This window comes from Macrobrachium nipponense, chromosome 13 (assembly GCF_015104395.2).
Source record: "Macrobrachium nipponense isolate FS-2020 chromosome 13, ASM1510439v2, whole genome shotgun sequence".
Classification (NCBI taxonomy): Eukaryota; Metazoa; Arthropoda; class Malacostraca; order Decapoda; family Palaemonidae; genus Macrobrachium; species Macrobrachium nipponense.
Genome location: NC_087206.1, coordinates 28,360,898 through 28,385,061, shown reverse-complemented (window position 1 = coordinate 28,385,061; position 24,164 = coordinate 28,360,898). Strand labels below are relative to the sequence as shown.

Sequence of the window (24,164 nt, the reverse complement as noted above, 5' to 3'; positions counted from 1 at the left end):
GCATCCACAATAGGGGAATAATCAAAATGTCATGAGGACACAGGGCTGCCTTAATTATCTTACTTAATGTTACTGTCGTGCAACGATCCGAAAGGCAACAATTAATGATAACCCTCAGCAGGTTTCCAAAGCTCTCTACACAATGGAACAAACAACTGACGATTATTATTATTGTTATTCAAACTACGTATACACTGTTAAGAAACAAGTCTGCCCAGTGAGATTCCTAGCTTTTTGTGCAAAAAAAGGGAAAGAAGGGAGCGAAGGGGATATATGAAACTGATATAATTAATACCAAACAGTAAAATCAAACAAAAACTGAAAAATTATTCCATGACTGTTATTCCTTTTTCATTCCAGAAACAAGGCAATTATGAATTTGATATAATTATATTTGACATATAAACTTCCCTTTTTCAAGAGAGGATAGCCCACCATCTTTCCTTTTTCCACTTCTTCCTTTGCTTCTGCTCAAGCAAGGTTTGGCTAAGGACAACGAGCTAGGTTCCGTACGGGAGAGTGGGACAGGGAGAAAAGTAGAAAAACACATTCTCAGCCCACAGAATTTTCACTGGAATTTCGTTTGGTTACGGGTATCATATCCAGGCAGTATTTGACAATTTCCTAAAAGATTATAACACGCATCCATACGTCAAATAATTTCTATATAATCTGTGATTTCGGTTACGCTTCCGATATGATCATCAACTCAGGAATGTATAATAGATGAAAATCTGTTATAAATATAATTCCAGATTCCTAATATTTTAGTGTAAACTGGCGATTCTTGAATGAACAACTGGCATCTCTCTCTCTCTCTCTCTCTCTCTTCATATATGCTGTATACTATATAATGCATAACAGTATATATATATATATATATATATATATATATATATATATATATATATATATATATATATATATATATATATATATATATATATATATATATATATATATATATATATATATATACATATATATATATATATATATATATATATATATATACATATCATATATATATATATATATATATATATATATATATATATATATATATATATATATATATATATATATATATGGAGAAAGCGGATATGATCCAACCGAGCCTTCAATCTCTGTACTTTTAAAGATTTTGCTTGATGGTAGCGTCTACTTGCCTTTCATTTAAAGAAAAGAAAATCGAAGAACTATGCATACAGACGAGTGACTGCTATGTAGTAAAGGTAGATCTGAGGCAAGGATATGTAATGTCACCATGGTTGGTTGATATTCAAATGAAGGAAGTGATGCTTGAAGTTGAGAAAAAAAAAAAGGAGATCAGAAGCAGATCCACGGGTGTGGGAATAGGACAGGGATCTTGAATGGAGTGTAGATTGGCTAATGTTTGTAGATGATAGAGAGATGATAAGGGATAGAAAAGGGACACTGTAGAACTTGCGAGTGTGTTTTTAATAGAAGAAAAGTTAGGAGAAAACCAGGATGATTGAGAAACGAGTGTTATTACGGTTGATTTGTATACCATTTGAAAGTACAGGTAACGAATGATGACAGGATGAAAGAAGAGGTAACTCAAAGAATACCCCACGCAAGGAAATCAGCAGGGTGTTTGCAATGGGAGGTGGGGTTGTCTGTGGAAGCCAAAGCTACGTACCTACAACACACGTTTGCCATGACGTGGTCTCCCAGTAAGTGAGGATAATCAATGACACGTGCGTTTAGTTCTAAAGTGGGTGACCTTCCTGGAACGGTCGACCCTTGAACAACCTCTCTGCAGGGGCATTAGGGTGGCCATTTCATCTTAGTATCCAATAGGGAATATTAATAATGTGATGCTTAAATGATCAAGCGTTTACCAGGGGCAAGGGCAAGCAGTAAAAGGCCTTTCATTGGCTGAACAAGCTTCCACCAAATAGGCTGCCCATTTGCGGAAGAGGAAAACCACTGCAAATTGCAGCATAATGAAGAGATAAAAAGAAATAAAGAAAAACAATTTAGCAAACGCATTCACGAATACGGTTGAGAAATCGCAGACAAGGCAATAATAATCAAAATAATAATTAGCAAAATTTCATACTCACTTAACAGTCCTCTTGGAGATCAATTCGTCCCACTGCGAGTCTCCCTCGTAAGAGTACACCATGTTTGACTTCGCCTGTTTACTTTTCATCTCCGTGATGAAGGGAGCTACTACTGGTCTGGAAGGAAGGAAGGAAGGAAAGCTCAATTACATAAATGTTTATTTACCACGAAGGAAATATAATTCGATAAAGGTTTGGTGCATGAACCGTTAAATGTTTCCAATGAGTAGTATTCATTTCGACGACGAAGTCTCAGTTTCCTTTTGCTTCAATAACATTTTCGGTAACGGACGACGAATTAAAAATGAAATATTCATAAATCTGCCTGGTAATTTATATATATATATATATATATATATATATATATATATTATATATATATATATATATATGTGTGTGTGTGTGTGTGTGTGTGTGTGTGTGTGTGTGTGTAATGTTTTTAAGTGTTCTGAGTTCTGGAAACAAAAATCTCATTTCCATCTCAGACTTATCCCTCTGAACTCCACTGAAACATGAGTTGAATTTTAAAACCCCATGTTATCTTAATGTGAATGTACAATGGTATACATAATTCCTTAAAATATTCATGGTTTCTAAAATCGTCTGAATTCCCAAACTATTTGCTTGGAGAAAGCTTCCTTAGAAAGTGTTAAAACCATTTCTATCTACAGCTGCAAAGGTCAGAGAACTAGGGAGGTTTTGCATCCTAACTCAACATAGAATTAGTGGTAACTGGCGATGTACTATATTTGGGGATATCCCCAGTATCAACGAGCAAGCTAATGTGGGAAAAGATTTAAAAGGCTCGGTTGCAAGACGAACACCAGCATAATCGACAGAATCTGACAAGAGAGCATATAAATAATTGGAGCTTCATGGAGTTTCAATACTATATATATAATATATATATATATATATATATATATATATATATATATATATATATATATATATATATATATACGTCAATTAGTTGCCAATTAGTGTGAGACAAGGCATTCAGGAAATGTAATGCGTCTAAGCACTCTATTCTGATATGTCTGAGATGGGGATTCCAAGGTAATCGCCGTAAAAAATTGGATGTAGAAAAGGCGCTTCCTTAACGAGATAGTCTGTAACCATAGCAAGAAAGGGTCTGTCTGAATAACGTGTATTCCTCGGATACAACAATAGTACATATCCGTAGCTTTGCTCATAAAGATTTCGAAACCTTACTTCTATGAAAACCTTGCTAATTCTGATAAGCCACATCCATTCAGAAAAAAACTCACTGGAAATGAAAATGATATACGATTAATAGCAAGGGGGAAACGTATAATAGGCTACTTGGGCAAAGTTCCTTCAGGTACACCTACTTGAGATCTCTTAGATATGTTCTTTTGTCAGAGAAACATGCTATGATAAGTGGAGACATTTTTCATCGCAAGCCATAATCATACAGTATCTTAATTGTACCATATCAAAGAAAACAATCAACTGATGCTGCCTGAAGGTAACTGCACCAATCACAAAGGACTCTGCTGCATTAGAGCGTCTATTGAGGAACGTATTTTTCTAAATCAACAATGAAAGGAAATGATCGAAATCCTCACTAAATGTGAAAACGTATCATTATGCCCCAGGTACAGTAAGCGTCAAAAGTGAAGCTACAAATTTCAGAGGATTTCTTTCGATATTCACTAACTGGCAACTACACATAGCTCAAAAACCTATTTTTTCTACATTGAAAGCTCTATAAAAAAAAAAATAAAGCTAACATATGATGCACAAATATCAAATCTATGATATTTATAACAATCATGAGAAAAAATTATGGTAACAGTAATTATATCAAAGTATAGTAATTACTTCAAACTACATATAGAAACGAAACAATTTGAAATTTTCCTTCAACACAGGATTACCAATTGTTACGGCCTCTGAGAAAGGTCCGCTTCAGGTTTGATATGAAAAGAAAAATATATATATATATTTCAACACCAACAGTTGAAACTGGGGATAGAAATATAGAAAGAAACACTAACACAACAAAGATTTATTTACAAGCTACTAACAAAGGTAAATGCAGAATGGTATCTCCTATTTACATAAAAAGATAGAATCTTACACTGCATGAACAGTGAGGCAATTCAAATACTTGCTAGTCAATTTGGCAATTCGAGGAGATGGCTTCTCAAAATGAAAACAGTGAATGCAGACGTCCTCTTGACTCCATATTGCAGAAAATAGTCTACTTGTAAGGCAGGAACTCACCAAAACCTCTAGCAGGACCTTTTCTTCTCTGAAATCTGCTCGACGTTGAGATAACACAGACGTGCACTCCTGTAGACGACTAGACCAGTATCCAACCAACTCTCGAGCAACTTTTTCCTGATCCTTCGTCGGTTCCTTTCTCTCTTATCTCTCACGGATGATCTCTGCTGCTGCTGATCTCTCACTGATAATCTGATCTGTGGCTCTTACTGAGGATATCTCTCTGTGACTAACTGGAGTCTCTCTTTTACGATCTCTCTTCTCCAAAGTTTGTTGTCGTATTTATACGGCACTCTGGGGGCGGAGCCTACGGCGAGCGTCACAGACTCGTGAGATTTCCGGAAGTTTTTAGGTGAATCTAGACGAGGTATTGCTATCAGAAATCGCGGCGTTTCTCCCGACACATTAGGCGCGTGTTGCGCTCCACAACACGCCCAACGATTCCAGAACAACTGCGAAAGCAGGCGCCTCCAACACGGGCGCGAAAGCCTCCTTGCTGCCGAACTTCTCGAAAATGCGTTTTCCTTTCCTTTATCTTTCTTTGCTATGAAGCAATTACCATCACACGCCCCCCCAAAAGTGAAAAAAAAATGAAATCAACTGATTTTTTTTTTTCTAAAGAGGAACAAGAATTAAACAGCAGGGAATAATTCTGCATAAAGCTTTAACCCAGTCAAACACGCATGCTTCTCCACACACACTCACTTGTGCGATAACAGAAAAAGGTTATTAGGCTACTCATTCTGAGAAATCTCTAGAAAGGCTATCAGCTAATACATTATCCTTTCCCTTTATATGAATCCAATGCATTAGACGTTTATTCTTGTTCCTAAACCTCTCCAAATAAACTAACAGATTATGATCAGTATACACAGTTAAAACAGAACTGCTGCGTGCATAAATCTCAAAGTGTTGCAAGGCTGTAACTAAACCAAACAATTCCTTTTCAATAGTGGAATAGTTCTGTTGCGCTTTATTCAGTTTCTTTGAATAATAGGCAACTGGGAGTTTCATTCCATTCACTTCTTGTAACAAAACCCCTCCTACGCCAATATCACTGGCATCGATCGCTAAATTAAATTCCTTACCAAAATCGGGTAATAATAGAAGTGGCTCGTGAATCATTATAGCCTTTAACTTGTTGAAGGCTTCCACACACGCGTCATCAAATACAAAACTGCGTCCTTTCTTAAACAGATTAGTTATGGGAGCGTTTATTTCCGAGAAATTTGGTACGAATCTACGGAAATACGAAACCATTCCGCGAAATCTCATGGCCTGTTTTTTAGTTGTTGGGATTGGGAAATTTACAATAGCTTCTATGTTCCAATCCTTTGGACAGATTTTACCAAGACCTACCTTATGTCCTAGATAAGTAATAGAGGCTTTCCCAAATTCGCATTTCTTTAGATTAAGGACGAGATTCGCTTTGGTAAGGGCCCTCGAGACTATCGCCAAAATCCTTACATGATCCTCCCAAGTCTGAAAATATCACAAGATCATCTAAGTACACCACACAGTTGTTGATGCCATTTAAAACTTTATTCATTAACCTTTGGAAGGTACTGGCTGCGTTCTTCAAGCCAAAAGCCATAACTTTGGGCTCGAAACTACCAAATGGCGTTATAAAGGCGGAAATTTTCCGGGCTCGTTCACTTAAAGGTACTTGCCAATAACCTTTAGCCAAATCAAGCTTTGAGATGAACTTGGAATTTCCGATTCTATCTAAGCAATCGTCAATCCTGGGCAAGGGAAAATTACTTTGCTTCGTTACACTGTTTAGCTTCCGGAAATCAATGCACAATCTATCTGATCCATCTTCCTTTTTCACCAGAACTACCGGAGAACTCCATTCACTCTCGCTAGGTACTATCAAATCATTATCTAGCATGTAACTAATTTCCTTCCTCACAGATTCTGCCTTTTCTGGGTTCAGACGATATGGACTTTGCCTAATGGGTTTCGTGTCCTGCAACTCAATATCATGTTCTAAAACATTGGTTAGGCCTAGTTTGTCACTAATTGTTTCAGGATAATTCACTAAAACATTACGTACTTCCCTCACCTTTTCCTCTTCTAAACCCTGATTAAAAACTTCGAAATTCTTAAGCACCTCAGAGTTTTTCTCAAAGCTAATCTCTTTCTGGGACACTGTCACTACAGGCACGGGGCGTTCGTTATATTTCTTGAGCAAATTTACATGCAGCCACTTTGCTCTACGTTTACCCATATCTATTAAATAATTCAGATTCCCCCTCTTCTCTAAAATCGAAAAAGGACCTTCAAACTTATACGATAAAGAGGGACCTTCTTTCTGGACTAATACTAAAACTTTATCTCCTACACAGAGATGTCTCTCTTTCGCTCTAAGATCATGCTTTCGTTTAGTTTCCCCTTGACTTTTCCTCTCGGTCTCCTTTGCTAGTTGCCAAGCATCCCTTAAACTGTTTTTATAATGTTCTAGATTAGTGATGTACTACATTTTAACATTTCCAAAGGACCTTTAGCGGTGTGACCGAAAACAAGCTCAAATGGACTAAATCCGGTAGTGTCGCTCGGGGCTAACCTTAAAGCTAACAGAACGAAAGGTAACTTTTCTTCCCAGTCGTGTTCAAAGTTCTTAAACAATTTCCGTAAGCAACTCTTTAACGTTTGATGAAATCTCTCCACAATGCCTTGTGATTCGGGATGATAAGATGAGGAAGTTACGAGTTTGATGCCTAACTCTTTCATTCTATCCTTGAAATATTTGGATACAAAATTACTACCATTATCACTCTGAATAGTACGAGGCAGACCAAACTTAGAAAAATAATTCAACAATCGTTTAACTACGGTCCTCGCGTTGCCGATTCTTACGGGTACCGCCTCGGGATAGCGAGTTAGTCTATCAATGATTGTCAACAGATATATATTCCCTCCCTTACTTCTAGGCAGAGGTCCAACCATATTAATAACTACATTCTCAAAAGGTTCGCCTACCGAAGGAATATTACACAACGGAGCTCTGGGGATTACTTGATTCGGTTTCCAGGCAATTTGGCATTCATGACAGCTTAACACATACCTCTTTACATCATTTTTCATTTTAGGCCAAAAGTATGCCCTACTAATACACTTGAAAGTTTGATTTACTCCCAAATGTCCTTGCTCATTGTGTGCTAACTTCAAAACTAGCTCACGCAGCTTCCTAGGAACCACTAATTGTTCGGTGATTTCTCCTTTACTACCTGACTTCGGTCGAACATAACGACACAAAACTTCGTCCTTTAAACAAAAAGATTCCTTACACACATCATCGAGATCATCATCCAGCTCACATTAAAAAATTCGGGTTAGTGTCTCATCCTCTCTCTGCAACTTGACTAGCTCATCCTTATCCAAAATGTTAGAGCCTAATTCATCACCATAACTAGTACTAGATACAGGTACATTTACTACGTTACTCTCGACAGCTATGCCTTCCGTTTGGCTATCACTGTTAACATCGATAGAGTCCGGTCTCTCAGCCACACTCATGCCAAGATCAACCTCGCTACCTCTATTACACTCGTTCGAATCCACGAACTCACTCTCGTTGGAATACATGAACAAATTATGACTGTAGTCTACGTCTGTATCTAAACCCGACCTAGTTACTACCATTTCAGACACTGGAATATTCCTCACAACAGGATTCACATTCTTGGATAAAGCTAAGTCATTACCGACAATAATGTCAACGCCTTCGATGGGCAAACTGTCCACAACTGCAAGTTTTACTTCTCCTGACACTACCTGACTTTCTAAATTCAACTTCAACAAAGGACAAAGAACACAAGTGTTAGGAAATCCACCTAACATGACTTTCTCTTCCATATTGATTTCTGCCCTGTTCGGCACACACTCTTTCCGAATCAGTGAGACAGCAGTGCCTGTGTCTCGAAGCAAGACTACTTCTCTCGAATCTACTCCTCCAAAAGAGGAAACTAGCGATACTGGTTTCTTACTGTCCTTCCTTTCTGCTGCACAATTTCTCGCTAAATGCCCTTTCCCATTACATCAGAAACAAGTTAATTCTGAGCCACTAGATGCCACTTTACTCTTACAAACCTTAGATGTATGACCAGGTTTTCCGCATGTATAACAGGAATAGTCACTTTTACTCACATTGCTATTACTAGGACTGAAACCTTTACTGCTTTGTACTCTACCAGACGAAGGATCGTTTCGTTTCTTACTAACACTCAAATTATGAGTTAGACTATATTCGTCAGCTAGCCTAGTTGCTCCTGCAAAAGATACTTCTCGCCTATCCTCTATATAAAGTTTAATCTCAGGGGATACGTTATCTCTGAAGTTTTCTAACAACACTAAGTTCTTCAAACCGTCAAAATCCTCAACCTTAGCAGAAGTTAACCAATCAAAAAACAGCCTATCTAACTTCTTACCGTATTCTACATACATAATATTTTCATCCTTTCTCAAATTTCTAAATTTCTTACTGTACGCCTCTGGTACTAACCTATACGCGCTAAGAACAGTTTCTTTCACAATATCATAATTATCACATTCCTCCTTAGACATGCAACTATACGCAGTAAGAACCCTCCACTCAAAACTGACTGCAAATATAAAGTCCACGTTTCTTTAGGAGAACCTACTCGTTCCATTAACTTTTCAAAGCACATGAAATATGTCGTAACATCCTCCTCAATAAACTTTGGTACTAATTTTAGCACTGCACTCATACCTAACGTATCAGCTTTGTTTCCGTTCTCGCCTGACCGACTGTTACATGTACTTTCCCTTAACCGAGCAATTTCCAACTCATGCATACGTTCTTTCTCTCTCTCTCTTCCTGCTCATGCATACGCTCTTTCTCTCTCTCTTCCTGCTGCATTACCAACATCTCTCTCTCTTGCTGCATTCTCATTGCTTCTCTCTCTTGCTGCATTTTCATTGCCTCTCTCTTGCTGCATTTTCATTGCTTCTCTCTCTTGCTGCATTTTCATTGCTTCTCTCTCTTGCTGCATCTTCATTGCTTCTCTCTCTTGCTGCATTTTCATTGCTTCTCTCTCTTGCTGCATTTTCATTACTTCTCTCTCAGCCACTCTTTCATCTCTCTTTCTTTCTTCTCAACATACTCACGGAGATCATTCCCCTCTAGACCTAGTAGCCTACCCGACTCAATAAACTCTTTCACCATCTCACTCATTCTGATTCTTTCTATATTCTCCCTGTTTCAAACTGTTAGTGTTGATAGCCTAGGCAAGGTCGCCACAATGTTACGGCCTCTGAGAGAGGTCCGCTTCAGGTTCGATATGAAATATATATAATATATATTTCAACACCAACAGTTGAAACTGGGGATACAAATATAGAAAGAAACACTAACACAACAAAGATTTATTTACAAGCTACTAACAAAGGTAAATGCAGAATGGTATCTCCTATTTACATAAAAAGATAGAATCTTACACTGCATGAACTGGGGGAACAGTGAGGCAATTCAAATACTTGCTAGTCAACTTGGCAATTCGAGGAGATGGCTTCTCAATAGGAAAACGGTGAATGCAGACGTCCTCTTGACTCCATATTGCAGAAAATAGTCTACTTGTAAGGCAGGAACTCACCAAAACCTCTAGCAGGACCTTTTCTTCTCTGAAGTCTGCTCGACGTCGAGATAACACGGACGTGCACTCCTGAAGACAACTAGACCAGTATCCAACCAACTCTTGAGCAACTTTTTCCTGATCCTTCGTCGGTTCCTTTCTCTCTTATCTCTCACGGATGATCTCTGCTGCTGCTGATCTCTCACTGATAATCTGATCTGTGGCTCTTACTGAGGATATCTCTCTGTGACTAACTGGAGTCTCTCTTTTACGATCTCTCTTCTCCAAAGTTCGTTGTCGTATTTATACGGCACTCTGGGGGCGGAGCCTACGGCGAGCGTCACAGACTCGTGAGATTTCCGGAAGTTCTTAGATGAATCTAGACGAGGTATTGCATCAGAAATCGCGGCGTTTCTCCTTACACATTAGGCGCGTGTTGCGCTCCACAACACGCCCGACGATTCCAGAACAACCACAAAAGCAGGCGCTACCAACACTGGCGCGAAAGCCTCCTTGCTGCCGAACTTCTCGAAAATGCGTTCTCCTTTCCTTTATCTTTCTTTGCTATGAAGCAATTACCATCACACCAATGTTACCTATGTATATTTAGAGAAGTTTGGAAACAAATATTTAATATCATAGTGCATTATCCCTTATTTTAGCGAAGATGCATAAAACCATGCGAGTATCACTAGAATATGAAGGAAAAATCTCCTTAACATTAAACATAATCAACCATGAGTGTACCTAGATAAAACAGAGAAGTTGGGTGTGGTTGGTAGCTCTGATTTTAGCTTCTAGGATCCAACCATTCGGACTCTACTTCAGCTTTGGCTTCAGTTCCGACCCACGACACAAGCGTAACATTATCTACCCAACCTATAAATCACCAGCCATGTCCTACTGGGGGAGGGGCCCGCATCGCCATCCAGTGCCTATCATGGCGGGGGTGGGGGGCTTGACCCCAGGCCCCCAGCATCAGCCGTAGTCGCAGCCACTGGACGAACACAATAATGAAACCTTATTAATGGAAAATCATGTTTACAACCATCTAGATATCCAAACAAAAGAAGAAAGAAGCAAAAATAAGTGCAGAAAAATTCTTATGGGAGAGAAGAGAGCAAAATAAAGGGAAAAAAGATTCTTCCAGGAGAAAAACAGAGCAAAATAGAGGAGAAAGAGAGCAAAAGAGAGAGAAAGAGTAAAAAAGAGAGAAAAAGATAGAATGTGAAACCGAGCATAAAACTCCATCTTCGAGAAAGGCTCTTGCTGCTGCTACCTTCAGGTGACTAGGCCTAGTTCCGGGCATAGCAAGGCTTACAATGCGGGACCATAGTCTGTTATTTAGGGAAAGATAGAACCATTAGGACCGACACCAGGACCTGTCCCTGCACCAGGGAAACAGACTCGCTATATAAAAAAATAAGAAAGGCGGCCGCAAGCAACCAGAACACCCGTAAAATCACCACCTGGTTAAGTCGGGAGACGACAGACCCCAACCAACCCTCTACCCCCTCTACCTCTACCTCTACCTAGAATTCTAACTCCACCTTTTTCACTTTAACCTTTTACCTCAAATTTTCTAATCATACTCCAACCATGGAATTTAAGACCGAATTTGCGTAAGTGGTGCGTATCATAAGGGTGTGATATCACCCAAATTCATATTTCCATGGGCAACCAATAATCAGTTCGATTCAGCCATGCATTATTGTTTAACAGAAAATCATGAGTTTTTGCGATTTATATATTACACACACACACACACACACACACACACACACATATAATATATATATATATATAATATATATATATATTATATATATATTAAATTTTATGTATATATAGATATATATATCATATATATATATATATCTATATATATTAACACTCAAGCATGACCAGTAGGCCTAGTGCTCGATTCTGAAAACAGGCCTCTAGTTATTCCTGACTAGATAAAAAGGTCCTGAGAGAGAGAGAGAGAGAGAGAGAGAGAGAGAGAGAGAGAGAGAGAGAGAGAGAGCGCATAACAAGAGATACTAGAATAAAACAATGCTCACCAAGCTTATTCACACTCCGGATCGTATGGACAAGAATAGTCTCATTTATGCACTGAAAAAAGGTGGAAATCTACGAAGATACTTGTTTGATGCGACCTTGAACGCAATTCCCCATGCAAAAATTTGTACAATTGAGAAATTCGATGAAATTATTAAATAACAAGCTGGAAATATATTTCCTTGATTATTGAAATAGGCCTTACCATGTAGCCAATGCTAAACGAGCATCTAACTTGGATTTAGTTTTTTTTTTCTTCACAGCAGATTGTGTCTTATTCATATTTCATTTAATCAGATGCTAAACTTCTTTGTGCATTATCAAAAGAAATCAAAATAACTTTCGATAAGACGCTATAAAAGTACAAAGTTAATTTACAAATCACATTAGGCCAATGCTTATGCACTCGGTTCCTGCTGCCACCCAATGGTGAACACTCGATATCATACACAGAGCCTCAGGTGTTTCTACGGGGAAATTATTATTTTTTTCTCTTAATAAATAATTATTGAACTAACATTGACCACTCACTGGGATATACCTTCTGTGGTTCTACAGTTAATCACTGGTACTTATTATCAGATAAAGAGGATGACAATAATTTGAATAAAATATACGAACTGGCAACCACACGAGTTTCTAAAGAAGTACGCTGAGTTTCGAAATTTGTAGCTTTACTTTGGCTGTACTAAAAAAAAAGTCTTTTCCCTTAATGGTAGCCAAAGGAGATGTTACCCTTACGGTTCTCAGTAAGACTTCCGCAAACCCCTTCACTCACTAACTATTCATCACAGCCGTCTAAATGCAAGGCACATGTTTCAAAGTTTAAGTCACACACACACACAAAATGGGATTTAACGGGAATGGACTGAGGAGTCTGTCACACTCGGGTAATCAAACACGAGATATTTTACTGGTGAAAGAAGCGTCCATTCAGTCACACAAATATATATATATATATATAATATATATATATATATATATATATATATATATATATATACATACATTTAATATATATATATATATATATATATATATATATATTATATATATGTATATATATATTATACATACATATATATATATATATATATATATATATATACATATATATATATATATATATATACACACACACACACACACATATATATATATATATATATATATATATATATATATATATATATATAATATATATATATATAGTATATATATACTTGTTAATGTACGCATGACATTTAAATAACTTCAGATATTAAGACATAGAACTACCATTATTATCGAACTCACTTTATTTAGGAATAACTTACACCATCATCTTTCTCACATTTTCTCTCAGCTTTCACTTTATGTAAACAATGTCAAATTCTTAAACTAGTTTCCTTATTTTTTCTTCACTATCCATAATCAGTTATGTATCACTGTAAGCATAAGCCAATTTATTAAGTTTCCAGAGTCTCCAGAATGTCAGACTTGTAGAGTCCTCTGGAAATGGATTTCTCTACCAACAAGGAGAAGCTGGTGAAAGGAAATGAAGATTCTGAGTTGTAATTATTACGAAAAACCCTTCTCAGCCTTATGTAATTTGAAATCCTTCAAGTTTCTGGGACAAGAACTTTGAAAACGAAGCATCAACTGGAATATCTTATTTTTTTACCTTATCGTGCCTATCAGAATACCATAAGATTTAGTCGAGTCAGTCAGACGAAGAGAGCAACTCGCTTATATTGTCAAGCATCTAAGAGACAATCAAGCATATCACACAAATAATAATAACTTTAATTTTTCATATCCTTATGGAGATACTAGTAGTGTATGTATGTGTATATATATATATATTACTGGATGTGGAATTTGTACAAATAACAAATTCATTTTCTTTTTCAGACCCTTAAGAAGGTACTTATATATATTAGATATGAAATTTATGAAATATAAAAAAATCATTTTCATGAAGTAGTATAAGAGCAGATGCCAGTTTGTTACTTCATTTTCAGGAAGTATAAGAGAAGATGGCAATTTCGGCTCACCTGTTAGATGCAATTAAAGTAGGGATCGTCTCAGAGTTGTCGAGGAGAACGTTGGACTCCATAACCATCAGGTAGTCGCACGACAGTTCCACACACTTCAGCCTGAGAGAAAATGAGAATGAGAACTGCAAATCAAAATGATTCATTCGTTTTGATTTAACCTATGATAAAAACATAAACGGGTTAATATAAAGAATAATTTTTCAATGAATTAATGTATCAATGACTGTCAATTTATTGCTTCTTCCAGATGAAAGCGGAAGGAAAATATTTTCAATGTGAAAATATTTTCCTTTCATATTCATCTGGAGGAAAAAATAAATTGATCGATAAAGTATATTTTCGATTTTCTTTTGATCTTCAAGGAAAACCTGACTAGAATATACATAGTACGTATATTGATTTCTATTTCGCTCCCTGTTTCCACAAAGACTGTTGGAAAAAAAAAATGGTTGCCAGTTTTCATCATGCATCAAGATGCAAAGACAAAGGGGAAAAAATTAAGAAAGAAAACATTCGGAGCGGAATAAAACTAAATTGTGAAAATATTTCCGCAATCGATATTATTAATGTCACGGTATTCTAACCGCAGGTAGCTTCCTATTCTCAGAATAACTCATCACGGCAGACAGAGTGTGAGCTTACAGATTAAATGTGTCAATGTTACAAGGAAGACTTTTGCCGCCTCCTAAACCGTTCTTTAGCCCGCTCATGCACGATTCAGGCAACAGTTATTTTAAGAATTTAAATATATCATCTAAAGTATAAACTATTTTAATCTGCTAACTGGAAACTCGGTATGCATATTTTGGGAGAGAATTAAATGAACACCATTTTTATTTATTTTTATTTTTATACCTAGTAGGGGGGATGTCGTCAGTGTGCCACCCATGGTGCACTGTAGCCACCACTTATGGTTCTTTACAGGGTCCCTTAGGTCCTTCGTTGCAACTCCTTTCATTCCTTTTACTGCACCTCTGTTCATATTCTCTTTCTTCCATCTTATTTTCCTCTTTTCCCCAACAAATGATTCATAGTACAATGACGAGGCCTCCTTCTACACCTTTCATACCTTTTTACTGTCAATTTCCGGTTAAGGGCTGAATGAACTCATAGGCCTCAGTGCTTGGCCTTTGGCCTACTCTATTCTATCTTTTATCGCTTACTCGGGGAGTAAGCCTACACACTATTTTGGTTTTCTTCTTCTTGTGGGGTAGGAAAGGTCTGTGGAAGAACCTAAAAAGGTCTGAAAAAGGTGTTTCGCGTTGACTTGAAGATCCAGGAATTTTAGGATATTTACGATTTACTGATTATAATGAAAATTTTAAAAATAATGTGCATGTTAAACAGTACAAACTATTATTTCTAATAAAATATAGGATATTTATTTAAGTTTTCTTTGGTGAAATAAGTCTCTATTTGACCGATGATTTTAGCACGTTTTAATTTGCGTTAAAACTTAGGAATATAATATTTACAACTTATACGTTAACAGAAAATCCCGAGTAAGCTGGAGGTTGGATCACGCCTTTTTTTCATATTAATTCTGCTTTTTATGAAGGTAAGTGCCTGTTTTCCTCACTTTTTGTCTAATTCGCCTTTTACATTCATCGAAGATAAATAATATTTGCTTCTTAAGTTCTAGAAAAATTGCTACATACGAACAAACACAGCCTCCAAATCCCGCAAAACATGACTCGGACCACGGACTCACTTCAGCCACACTTATTCATATTCACGCCGATGCTCTATGATGTCGAAATCAAGGTCTAGAGACCTTGGTCGAAATAATCGACTTGATGACAGGTTGTCTCCAAAGTTTTTCTGGATTTTTAGTTTTTGTAACTTGAGGACACCACGCATCTGTTATGCTATTTGACTCTCTTTTACACTTAATTTCTTTGTAATTTAGAAGATGTATCCATATATTTTTCTGGTGTGGAAAAGCGCTGGATTGCAGAGGGGTAAATTCCTCCCTCTCACCCTTAATCTCTAGGAATGAGTAGCAATAAAGAATCTGATTCACGTCTGGAGACGTTGAGATTTACCATCACGACTCTCATGAATTATTATCGTCATTTTTCACGATATGAGTCAATCTATTTACTATGTCCCAGGCATAAAAATGTATGGCGATAATGGCTTAAGTTTATACATGGCGTGTCCAAGAATGTCAACACGAAAAAGATAAAAAAATCATAAAACTTGCAAAATATCTCAGCAGTCTGACGCATGAGGCCATACGCTACAAAGATGCCTTAAACTAATTGAATGAGTGAGAAATATAGGGACCTTGAATTAAGGACATTCAGGAAATCCCTTTTGTTTTGGATAGACCTAAATGTCCTTCTAAATATAAGGCAAAGGTAATAAAACGGAAGTTAGAGGTAAAACTGGACATAACACGGAGTTATTAGACGAAACAAGCGCCTCAGTGGTATGGTCTTGGCTTGGCCATCGAAGTGGCAAGCCAAGACCATACCACTGAGGCGCTTGTTTCGTCTAATAACTCCGTGTTATGTCCAGTTTTACCTCTAACTTCCGTTTTATTACCTTTGCCTTATATTTAGAAGGACATTTAGGTCTATCCAAAACAAAAGGGATTTCCTGAATGTCCTTAATTCAAGGTCCCTATATTTCTCACTCATTCAATTAGTTTAAGGCATCTTTGTAGCGTATGGCCTCATGCGTCAGACTGCTGAGATATTTTGCAAGTTTTATGATTTTTTTATCTTTTTCGTGTTGACATTCTTGGACACGCCATGTCCAAGAAGTTCACTCTCGACGTGGTTCGGAAGTCACGTAAAGCCGTTGGTCCCGTTGCTGAATAACTACTGGTTCCTTGCAACGTAAAAACTCCATGCAAACAAACAAGTAGACGAAAATACGACCCCGTCGAGTTGGTGAACTGAAGGGGCCACATCTGAATGCGATGAATTAAGAAAGAATTCTTTGTCTGCTTCTTTTCTGGATTATTGTTTCTTCAAGAGAAATTTGAAATTTCTTAAATTAATTAATGAAAAACAAAGGTTAAAACCCTATGAAGTTATTCACGTAAAAAAAGAACTTTTCTAAGGTAAATATATCCATGGGTTTTGAGGAAGAATATCAGAATAGAGTATGGTGAGGATATCTACTGAATAAGGAAAGCACTCGTCACATAACACCGCTACAAAAATTGTTATCACGATGCTTGTAAGTACTATACTAAGCTTTTTTTTTTTTTTGCGCATTTACTTTTTCCCCTAATACAGTAGGTAACACCATATGGGACAGCATCGTAACTGCTCATGAGCAGGAATTAGTCTTTATAGCTCATGCAACCACAAATTCCCGAAAAAAACATACATTTCTTCCATGACCCTCCTTTCTCATAAAATACAACGGACAAATGTGAATGGAAAGCTGTTCAAGATATGCAACACCTGTGAACATACTGGTCTGGAGATGAATAAGATAACCGAGACGGCGCATTAAGGTTGAATTAACTCTAGTTGATTGCAGTTTGACTCCAGTTTAGTTTCAAGGAGATCCAAAATCGGACATAAAAGGAATTATAAATACTTAATACATACATACATACACACACACACACACACACACACACACACACACACACACACATATATATATATATATATATATATATATATATATATATATATATATATATATATATATATATATATATATTGCATATATGTGTGTATGTGTGCGTGTAATTTTTTCTTAAATCTGAAACATTACCACAACACGATTGACGACTGAATGAAACAAAAACAACAAATTTCAGGCTAGAAAGACTTTTATGTCAGTTGAATTAATCTAAAAGACAGAACATCGAAAAATGAGGTATTGGTGATAAAATCTCTCGGCTTTATGAGACTCGGTTCACCGACCTTCATCCACAATTGAATGAGCATGGACTTGTTCTTAATTTTTTTAAAGTCATCAGCTGTAGCGGTGCAGCTGCACAGGTTAAGGCCAGTATACCGACTAAGAGAGAGAGATGGGTAACTGGATTGAAAGACACCAGAGGGACGGAGGGCGAATGAATTGTGGTGAAAAGAAAAATAAAATAAAACAAACCGGTTAGAAATTCCACTTATCTTTTTTTAGCACAAACAGTGATTTTATCATTATTATCTTTTTTTTTCAACATGATGAATTCTTCAAGACACCTCCATCAGAGTTGTATTTCCAATTTCATAAAGGATATGGTTATATAAACATACATACGGTCTCTGAAATCAATCCACCTTATACAAGCTATATAATATATATATATATACCCTCTCTCTTGGTGGGGAAGTCAAAGACAAATGGTCGAGGATGCTTGCAACAGGAATTTTGAGCTCCAAAACCCATACTTCAGATAAGTAAGCGGTCTGTTGCCTCCATTTACCGGCAGAGATCTCGCACCTGGGCTGCACATGCTTTATCCCCAAGTAACACAGAGCCATGACAGCATAACTCTCTGAGCTGGTAGACGCATTGACCTGGCTGCTATCATTCAAGATTGATAGTATTTATCAACTTAGGGGAGGGGGAAACAAAAGCAGCGAGATAAGACAGTTGTTTTTTGTTGTTAACTACATCTATTGGTGTCTGCTGTTGCTTTGATTGAAATAGTAAATTTCATTGTCTTTACATTTCAATATTTATCTTTATATTCAAAACCTAGTTTTTGTTTGGGGTTTCTTTTGATGTGATATTAAAAAGATCCTCTTTTCTGCTATTTTTTTGTTAGTTAACGCAATTATTTTTAATATTCAACTGGAAAGTTTTTTGTAAAACCCAATTAGTTTTCTTGATCAATTCTGTCATATGCAAAGGATTCCAGCTCGCTAGAAACAGATGTAAAAACATGGCATTTTTGAACATGTCATACGAAATACTTTCAAAAAGAAACACTCTCGTGCTAAAAATCTAAACAGGAAAAATAAAAAAAGAGAGATTGAAACCGATAATTTCTTGGTGATAATTCTCCGCTTCGTGTTGCTGATAAATGTCCTTATAAAATAATAATTCGACATCCTTACATAGTGCATTCTATTACTGCTCGTAGAGAACGTTTCTAAGGCATCAAAAGATGTCATTATGAAAGCATTTTCCAGCAGCGTCACTCACAATCAAGGGCTCCATAGAGGGGTCACTAGTGCCGCCATGGGACCTCATGCGGTGTAACACTGTAATTACGTAAGGTTCTTTGCGGCGTGCCTTCGGCCCCTAACTGCAACCACTTTCGTTCCTTTTACTGTACTTCCTTTCATTGTCGCTTTCTTCATCTTACTTTCCACCCCCTTTTAACACTTGATTCATAGTGGAACTGCGAGGTTTTCATCCTGTTACACCTTTCAAACCTTTAACTATCAATTTCCATTTTAGCGCAGAATGACCTCTTAAGTCTCAATGCTTGGCCTTTGACCTAAATTCTATACGTATTCAACTCAACTCAGAATCAAGGGAATGCACGTAGCACAAATGAAATTGCAAATTTATTTTCTCGCGTCATATCAGCGTATTTTGTTATTCAAGTAATAATTTATCTTTATGTTTTCGGGGATGCTTTATAATTTCCACCTTCATTAGCTCCTAACCTTCTATTCCCAAAAATACGCATCTGTATAAATACTTACTGCCATGCAAGACAGTGCAATCTCCAGTCACAGTGATATTAATTTTACGAATTCCCGGGACAAAATAAGAGTCAGAAATCAACCTGCTGAAATCTACTGCTGACTGCACAAACTGTAAACTCATCACTCCTAATCTTTTATGAAAAATTGCATCCGAGTACCAATTTGCAATTGGTAATGTGCAACCATTTCGGAGGAGACACTTCTCAATAGATACCACGTAAGTATTTATAATATACTGAAACTCCAAAGTCTAAAGAGCATGGAAAACAGAAATTGATACATGGCATTACACTGCACAATAAACACATCTCGAAATCCTCGAAAGGGATAAACAAATTACAGTATCATGACGTCAATTTAGCAAACATTCCGATAACCATTAAGAGGATGCAATAAGCAAGGCTGATAACAATAAGGTTTTCGTCAGCCATTTTTAAGCTTTTAAGTTCATTATCCCTCGTAATGATGTTTGCCCGATCATAACAAAATCATTAGAGAATCGTGTTTTTCTCCGAGGGCAATTAGCGCTCTTGTTGACTGTCCAAAATGGCACTGACATGTATTGTTTACCCTCGCGAGTCCAATTGTCTCCGACCTCAGTTCATTCTAAAATCCTACCTAATGACCCACGGATCAACAGATGACTCCTAATACCACTTAAGCATCATTTGTGCAAGTCTGCCTATTTTTCATTTTATACCATAGACAATGCACACAAAAGATATTAATAGCTTTTCACATTCAGATAACGGTTCATCAACATTTTTCCAAATAAAAAAAAACTGTAATAAGGGATTTAAATTATACTGAAGCGACCATCCATCTTAAAAAGCATTTCATATAAATGGCACATTTAACTTTTTCAAAGGATGAACAAAAAACTAAGTGTATATATATATATATATATATATATAATATATATATATATATATATATATATCCATGTACATACATACCTGTATATACTATATATGTAAATGTAATAGTCACAATGCCCTGTTAACTTTTCAAATTCTTTGCTGTTTTTTGGATACGCTTGTCGCTATGAAGCCTCAAAATACAACTTCAAAGAAATATGAAAGAAACCATGATGTCCTGTATGGGAAACGAACCCGGACATTACGTTTTCTTTCATATTTCTTTGAAGTTGGATCTCGAGGCTTTGTAGTGACGAGCATATCCAAAAAAGAGCTAAGAATTCGAAAAGTTAAGAGGGCATTGTGGATATTACATTTACGTATGTATCTAGTAAAAATGACCAGTAGAGTCTACTACTATATATATATATATATACTATCCTATATACTATATATATATATATATATATCTATCTATATATATATATATATATATATATGACCAGTAGAGTTCTATATATATATACGATATATATATATAATATATATATATATATATATATATATATATATATAATGTATATAATATATATATTATATATATATATATATATATATATATATATAATCAAATATATTGTGAAAAAAATCCAGGAAATGCAATCAACAACACGCCCAACGATTTCTTATGAACACGGTAGAGAAAATGGATGTTGTGTATTTAAAAAGAAGAAAACAGGATAAATTTACAAAGCGAACAGATAGTGACAACAAAACACTCAGGTAATTTATATTTCGGCCAGCAACTCCCTCCTCTCTCTCCCTCCCGGACCCAAGAACCAGAGCCTCCTCATCTATTTATAATAATAAAATCCGAGTGGATCTTTCTTGTTTGTCCGCCCCGTGTGGGAGGCGGGGTAGCTTTCAAATCGTGAGGGTAGGGGAGACATGACACATCCACCCTCCTCCTGCTAACATGTTTGTTCAGCCACGGAGGAGGGGGGTCAGGATGGTAGGGGAGACATGATGGTCTATGCCACGTTCCAGCGCAGCGTAACGCGCGCCATCATAATAATATTTTATAATTCCACAAGAGACGTCAAGAGAAAAAAAAGACTGACGGACAAAAGCCAGATACATTCACTATGACCGCTTGCATATGCTATCCTGGGGAAGGTATGAACAGATGAACTGCAACATTTTTCTTATATATTTACTAATTTACAATAGTAGAGGCAGTTTATTAGGTTATCATCTTCATCATTATAACGTAGAACTTTAGAATAATCAACATACTGACAGCACAGATCCTCTCCCTTTCTCTGCTATTGCCACTTACTACTCAACTGCGAGAATTGAACTGCGCTGCACACTAGGTTGGAGATTAAAAAGTCATATATATATATATAATATAATATATATATATATATATATATATATATATATATATATAGATATATATAGGTATATATATATATATATTATATATATATATATATATATATATATATATATATATATGTATGTATGTATATGTATGAATGGTATTCACACTTCAATCACCACCTAGTTTTATAGGACTATTAAGATCACCGAATTATAAATATTATTAATTTTCGATCATCTCAGCCTTGTTTCCATAAAAAAAACATGGCAACGCTAAATACCACATTCATACTTTGACTTTGGTGTCGTTCTTAACGCCTGTTATTGTTTACTTTTCGTTTCTGCTTTTAGTTTTACTCTTGAATTTGCTCTGGCAGGTTAGCTCCACTCTTCCTTTAGTTATTTATTTATTTATTACTATTATTATTAATTTTTAAAAATAAATCCTTGTGTATTGATGTTCAATTTCATAGTTTTTTTATTTATGTAACTTGTGTTTTAACTTAAATATGTTCTCCTTTTAAATTGACTTATAGATAACTATTGTTTTTCATTTTATAATTTTTTAAAGTCTTTAAAAAATTATTTTATTTACATCTATTGTAGAATTCCTTGAAGATACAATAATGTATTGCGAAACGTCGGAATAAATGCCATAATTTTAAATTCCTGTGTGTTCCTGCCTGCCTTCATCTACTTAGTGTGACTCTACCGAGTGGCCTCCTGCTGATTTTGGCTATATAAGTGCCTTCTTCAGAATTCTACTCTTCTTTGGATTATAGAGCTGAGCTGCCGGTTTTTCGTTATCTCGTTTTTAATTCGCCTACGAACACTGTGTCGGAAGCGTGAGAAGCTCTATAGAAAAAAGGAGAAAGCAAAGCTGGATCTTGAATTTTTGCAATATTGTCAAAACAGTAACGTTGTTCCCAATTTTGTAAAGTTCAAAGTATACAGGTCGTCTCTATATCATTCTCAGTTTTATAAAGATGCCACTCAACATCTGCTTTCCAATGAAATTACTTGTAAACAGAAAGTGTGTGATGGGTACAATAATACTATTACTGCTTTGCGTGCTGATGTACTTGGATCGCTTTCCATTATTAATAGATTTATTTTTATTAAACTGTTTAACAAGGGTATTCAAGATTTTATTACTGAAACGCAAAACAGACATCATAGGAAACTATCTAATTTAGGTATTATTTTACCCAACTTCTGTAAAGAGCGTAAGACTGTTTTTAACTTTTCCAATTATGTGCTTTCCAAACGTGAAGAGTTTCTCTTGTCCCTTGGGTTGGATTTCTGTCTCCCAATTTACAAACCTAACTATTGTCAGTTTTTTCTCCCGCTTGAGACTATTTTCCAGCGTTTAAAAAATCTTCCATTGGGCGCCAATCTCAGCCGTTTACAAAATGACTTAGCTTATTTATCACAAAATACTTTCCTGAAACTCAGAACTCAATGAGCACCTTTTTTTAAGAAAGCTGATCTTGATCTAAAAACTCTCTCAAAAAGAGATGATATTATTATTTTGAGGCCAGACAAAGGAAGGGGAACTGTTATCCTCAATAGAGTAGACTATGTTAATAAAATGGAAGAGATTTTCAATGATCATACTACATTTCAAGAGATTGGTACTCCCGATTACCAGAATATCTTCAAGACTTAACGACTGTTATTGTTTACTTTTCGTTTTTCCTGTTAGTTTTACTCTTGACTTTGCTCTGGCAGGTTAACTCCACTTTTCCTTTAGTTGTTTATTTATTTATTATTATTATTATTTATAAAAAAAAATAAATCCTTGTATATTAATGTTCAATTTCATAGTTGTTTTTAATTTATGTAACTTGTGTTTTAACTTATTGTGTGTTTTAAATGTGGTCTCCTTTTAAATTGACTTATAGATAACTATTGTTTTTAATTTTATAATTTTTTCAAAAGTTTTTGAAAAATTATTATATTTACATCTATTGTAGAATTCCTTGAGGATGCAATAATGTATTGCGAAACGTCGAAATAAAGGCCATAATGTCAAATTCCTGTGTGTTCCTGCCTGCCTTCATCTACTTAGTATATATATATATATATATATATATATAGTATATATATATATATATATATAGTAGACACACTTATAATCACAAGACCTGAAGTACCTTCCGCTGAAACATAATCTGATTCAACCATACAGGTATCAACAGTATGGAAGACAGTACAACGCACTGACTCTCACAAACTTAATGAG

The 24,164-nt window shown here is 35.9% G+C and overlaps 1 protein-coding gene across 2 annotated transcripts in view; it reads right to left on the bottom strand.

The window, feature by feature from the left end:
• The window catches only part of LOC135225706 (procollagen-lysine,2-oxoglutarate 5-dioxygenase 1-like), a 151,948-nt gene that overhangs the window by 21,004 nt on the left and 106,780 nt on the right, over window positions 1-24,164 (bottom strand). For both annotated transcript variants that reach the window (XM_064265071.1, XM_064265070.1), the window contains 2 exons: window positions 14,035-14,136; window positions 2,091-2,207 (listed from right to left, as the gene is read on the bottom strand). In XM_064265071.1, the coding sequence (XP_064121141.1) occupies window positions 2,091-2,207; window positions 14,035-14,136 (219 nt within the window). The remainder of the gene's footprint in view (window positions 1-2,090; window positions 2,208-14,034; window positions 14,137-24,164) is intronic.